This window comes from Limulus polyphemus, unplaced genomic scaffold (genome assembly GCF_000517525.1).
Source record: "Limulus polyphemus unplaced genomic scaffold, Limulus_polyphemus-2.1.2 Scaffold179, whole genome shotgun sequence".
NCBI classification, from domain to species: domain Eukaryota; kingdom Metazoa; phylum Arthropoda; class Merostomata; order Xiphosura; family Limulidae; genus Limulus; species Limulus polyphemus.
The window spans coordinates 203379-208864 of NW_013665789.1; the positions used below are offsets into that span (position 1 = coordinate 203379).

Below are 5486 nucleotides of genomic sequence, written 5' to 3' on the forward strand. Positions count from 1 at the left end.
GTCAGTTTTATACTGGATATGGTAACATGAGAGCACGTGTGCTCCGTCATTGTAACTTGTGTATTGTTAGCCAGGCATGGCTGAAATGTCAATAATAATAAAAATAATAAATATATATAAATGTTTTTGTATTATAAAACTAGTTATGAGATTTAAGCTATTTAGTCTAAACATTTATGTTTTTGTATTATAATCTCTTGTCATTCTAGAATGAAAGAGGAATAATTTATATTTATTTCTTAATTCTCTATGGTGGTTACAAGATCGGTCAAATCTACTGAACCTGTACAGAGATTCGTTAGCGAAAAAACAGCTAAAATATAAAGTTTTTTGTTAAGAAATGTTTGATAACTATCCAGACATTATAAAGATTTTGCTTGTGTAATTTCAAAATTTTCTGATGCATAATAATATGTTTAATTTTAAAATGAAAATTACTTTGCATGTTGGACAGACAACATGCAAAAAGAAAAAAAAAGGCTGGAGAAAAACATTGCTTAAGAAATCTTAAGACTTAATAAAAAAAATTTGACATTTTGCATATGAAAGCATTTTAATGTTTACTGATAATCTGCCAAATTTCATTAACATATATGTTTACTAATTTAAAAGTTATAGCATGAAAACTATAACAAGCACAAAATAGTTACAAGGTTGGTCCCAGGGCCCGAGCTGAAAGAGTTAAGCTGAATTTTTGAATTCTCTCTTTAAATTCATTGGAATTACTGATGATAGTAAACTGATTAATTCCTGTTATTTCTTTATTAATATTACAATATTTGTTTAAATGCTCTTTTAATGTATTTCAAGCTTTTACCTATCAGAACTGACAAAGCATCAACAGTAACTGTTTTTTAGTAATGGTAACAGATGTGTTTTATTTAATTGGGGGAATCCAAAATAAGTTTTGTATTTAAACCATAACATTTTGCAAAAAAATATTAAAATCTGAGAGAACTGTAACATGTTTTTGTACAATACTTTCTATGTTCGTTTTAATGTGTTTTTAAACTGAATCCTAGTTCTTTACATCAAGTTGTAATATAAAATGTTTTATAAATTAAAACAAAGTTGTTAGCAGCTTTAACAACTTTGGTAATGAACAACTTCAACAGTGGCAATGAATCTACAATGCAAAAAATCTAAGTATTCAAAAATTTTTCTAATTCATAACAATGTTTTTAAAAATATTTCTTTAACTATGTTATGAATTTATGAATTCTTTCTTCAATTCTGTTCACCCATTCTTTAAGTGGGATTACTTTTAAGTACAACTTTAATGAGTTATTATTTAATTATTTGTTTTGGGCAATTTCAAGTAATTTTAGCACAATCCTAGAATTTAGAAACCTTTGCTTATAAAGAGCTGCAAATTATCATTAGCTACAATGCCAAGGTTATGACTGAATGCATGGGCCATTAGTAGAATAGCTAAGATGAATTATATTCACAATGAAAGGAACCAATGAGGAGCTTCATGACATTTTATGCTAACACACTATTATAATTAAAGATTCTATTGCCAATGGCCCTTTTGCTAGAGTAGCTAATTGCTGGGTATTTAATTTCACAAGTGTTAAGTAATAAGTGCTGTATAGACTTCTGTTAAAAAATTAAACTATTAAGAAATCCCCATCTTAATATTTATTAGAAGCGGTTGTTTCAGGAATAAATGATTACGAACAGTAAGTAACAGCAACTTTACATTCCTCAACAAACCTGATGTCTGACAAAAGAAAGGCAAGTTTATTAACCAATAGCCCTCCAATGACCTTGTAAGGTAATATATAAACTTTAGTTTGATAAACTTCTAGGAGGTCTTAGAGCATTCTCTTGTGTCTTGTCCCTGCTTGTTTAGTGTAAAAAAATTTGTTTGGGAAAATCTAGAATTATTTTTCATCATTTCTAATACTCCCTCAAAATGTGATTAGTTAATGTCTATTTTCAGGATAAAAGCATGAGAAATACATTTCTTAACTCTCTCCACACGAGGTCAGTCAATTTGACTGACCATGTGACCTTTTTGTACCTGTATAGTCTTTGTAGATTTGATACTACTAACTTTTGATATAGTGTATATATCTTCACAAAATTTGGCAGTTTTTAAGTAAGTATTAAAAACCTTTCACATAAAAAAAAAATCATATTTTTAGTGAAGTATTTTTTTATAAATAAAACAGATTTGTCTTTGAATATAGAGTATTTGTTTTGAATAGTTTGCATACAAAATGATTCATGTTAAAATTAAAAATACTTTTCTTCATCTCATATATCTCAATTTTCATTTGTGTAATCTCTAAAACATCCTAAATGCATTTGAAATGTTTGTTTTCAGTAAAACTTTATATATTAACCACCAAAAACCTAAATTACTCTCCTTTTCTTTCTAGAATGACTTAAAATGTAGCATAAGTTTATCCTAAGTAGCATTATTTATTTGTAAGTAAAATTTATTGTTTTATTGCACTTTGAACCATGTCTGTCTACTATTTGTGACATTATATGTTGTAAGTCATGTGGGGAATATGCAGCTCATGTTATGCTATTGAATTACATTACCCAAGAGCTACCCTAAGCTGCTCGAGTACGTGCCTCATGAAATATGTTTATTATACTATCATTATTATTTATTTTACCTAACCATAACTATCCTAAAGAGATCTCTATTTTTATGTTTTAGTTATTTTTATAATAATAAATAAAGAATAAACATAAAAAAACAAGAAATAAAGTACTTATCTGAGTATTCTTTCTTTTTGCTGTCGAATATCGATGACAATTAACCCTAGATTTATATACTAATGGTAGTAGTGCATTAGATAATTTTTATTTAATTAAATAATGAACCATATAACATATACTAATAATATGCAATAATCAGACAATTTCCTCTAACACAAACAATTTTTCTGGCTTTCTAACTATGCAACAAGAGCTGTTACAAATGCATCCAAGCTAGCTGTTTTGATTCCCATGAGAACCAAAGTTGTATTACAAGTGAAATTGACTATTCTGTGTTCAGAACACAATGAAATAGAATACGTCATTTGACAGATGAAAACCATGACTTTCTATTGGTTATAGGTAATATATAATTATACGTAAGAAAGAACTATTAACAAATCCTGAAAGAGAGAATGTGACAAGTGGGTGTGTGGCAGGAGGGGTCTGAAAAAAAATAAAATTAAGAACTTAAAACTTATATACTATTAAAATATTGATTATTAGCTAAGATTTTATGCTATGCTAATTGGTATAACATAAATAAAAAGTAGTTTAATAAAATTTTGATTGTAAGATGTTAAATCCCTGTGTCATGCACAGTAAAGGATACCAGGGGTGAGAGGGTTAATACAAAACTAAGTTTCAATTAAATGATACTAAAAATAAATATAGTCTTGAAACTGATGAAAATACAAATAATGACTGAACTCTTAGTCTGAAGATAACATATCAAGCACTAGTTTCTATGCTTCACACACCTTTGACATTCAAACCATAACAAACTGGAATATTAATTGTTTGGAGACATAGATGTTGATCAAAATAGAAGATTAATTTATCTATAGCCATGAATATTGATCAAAACAAAACCTCACCTGATCTGGAGACATGGATATTGACCAAACAGCTCCACTGTGAGCATCAACAGATTCTAAGAGTTTCCCAGCTCCAATATCAAATATCTGCAATTTTCCAGTCTATTGAATGAGATAAAAATAATTAATATAGGAAAACATTACACAATGTCATCTTCTAAATGTAAGTAAACCCAATATAGCTATTACAAAAAGATCAAAATTGAAAACTGATTTTAAGTTAAATACTTACAGAAAATAAACTGATTGCTTGTATTTCATGTATATTTTCCCAAGCATTTTTCAATCGTATTACCTTTGTTCCGACAATGCAGTGTCTGTCCCCAGGGGCAAAAATGGAACATAGTGCATAATCACAGTCCATAGTCCTAATACACTGTTGGCTAGACCTGACATAAAAAAAATAAGTTTTTTCAACTGCAGGAGTTGACTATAAAAACAATAAAGTAAAAGTTAATAAACATAGCAGTCTAAAAGTTATTTCCTTGTAAATATGGCTCCAAAATTATTTTTCTAAAGTAACAGAAATAAAATACAATAATTTAAATATACTGTTACAGTTAAATTTTATAACCAAAAATTAAATGTTTTGCATAATTACAGCACCAATTTACCAGTTTATGGGTGCCAAGAGTGATCCAAACTACAACAATAAAGAAAACACATAATGGATCAAATTAATAAGTGTAGCCTGCTAACAGTGTTTATATTGTTAAAATATCAGTGAGAAATTTTTATTAATTTGTAGTTAATGAGAAAGGTTTTGCTAATATATTTTATAACATAAAACAAATAGTGTTAAAATATTATCAATATCATTTTTAATCTAAATAAATAGTTTGCAAACAAAATCTGATGTAAAAATGGGTCAGTGGTACTTTTGCATACCAAAGGTAAAACAGCTCGTGAGAACATCAAATGGCACAAGTTTATGAAGAATAAAACATTATATAATTTGTGAATTATATCGAATTACATTATGCACGAGGTACTCCAAGCTGCTTGCAAGCGTACCTCATGAAAATTTTCATTATATTATTAATTTTACCTAATCTAACCTTAACTAACTTAAAAAAGTTTCCTATTTTTACATTTTAGTTACTTTTATAATAACAAATAAAGATAGATGAAAACCTTGAATTTCTATTGGCTAAAAATAATATGGTATTAAATGTAAGAGAGAACTATTAACAAATCCTGAAAGAGCGGATGTGACTGGTGGGTTTGGCAAGAAGGGTCTGATTTCTATTTGACGGCTCTGTAACCAAACTGGATTGAATGCTATAAAAATTATGATTTCTATGAGTAATGACAATTTTATAGAGTAATTTACGTTAAATTTCATACTCATTGGAAGGGTGATAAATAAACTAAAGAAGAGGAGATGCCTACTGAGAAAATGTCACAATTCTCACCAGGGGAAATTCAGGATATTTTTAAATATTGCTTTATAAAATTAAGAACTTAAAACTTGTAAATTATTAAAATATAGATTATCAGATACCTTTTTTATGATATACTTATTGATATACCATGAAAAAAAAAATAGTTTCAATTTTTGAATGTAACTCACTAAAAACCTTGTGACATGCCCAGAAAAAGATGCTGTGGAGAGAGGGTTAAAAAGAGATTAGGTTTAGAACTGTTTTATTTTTCATTTAGTTTGTCCTTTGTATTTGTTCACAACATACCAAAACGTTTTGGACAGTTTTTTTTTTTAACTTAATTGTTCTGGTCACACTAGCTCTCCTTTTTTTTTCTCATGCAGTAAAACAAAGATATTTGTAAAAGGTTTAGTACCTCAAAAGAAAGTAAAATAGCAATGTAAAATGTTAACTAAATCTTATTTACCATAGCTTTGCTTGCTTGCATGGTAATGATTATACC

General features: G+C 28.0%; 1 protein-coding gene across 1 annotated transcript in view; it reads right to left on the minus strand.

Annotated features, from left to right (window-relative positions):
• LOC106478083 (WD repeat-containing protein 3-like) overlaps nt 1–5486 on the minus strand; it is a 49700-nt gene that overhangs the window by 22567 nt on the left and 21647 nt on the right. Inside the window, exons 12-13 of the mRNA XM_013938595.2 lie at nt 3895–3988; nt 3600–3701 (exon numbers count right to left, since the gene is read on the minus strand). Coding sequence (XP_013794049.1) covers nt 3600–3701; nt 3895–3988 — 196 coding nt within the window. The remainder of the gene's footprint in view (nt 1–3599; nt 3702–3894; nt 3989–5486) is intronic.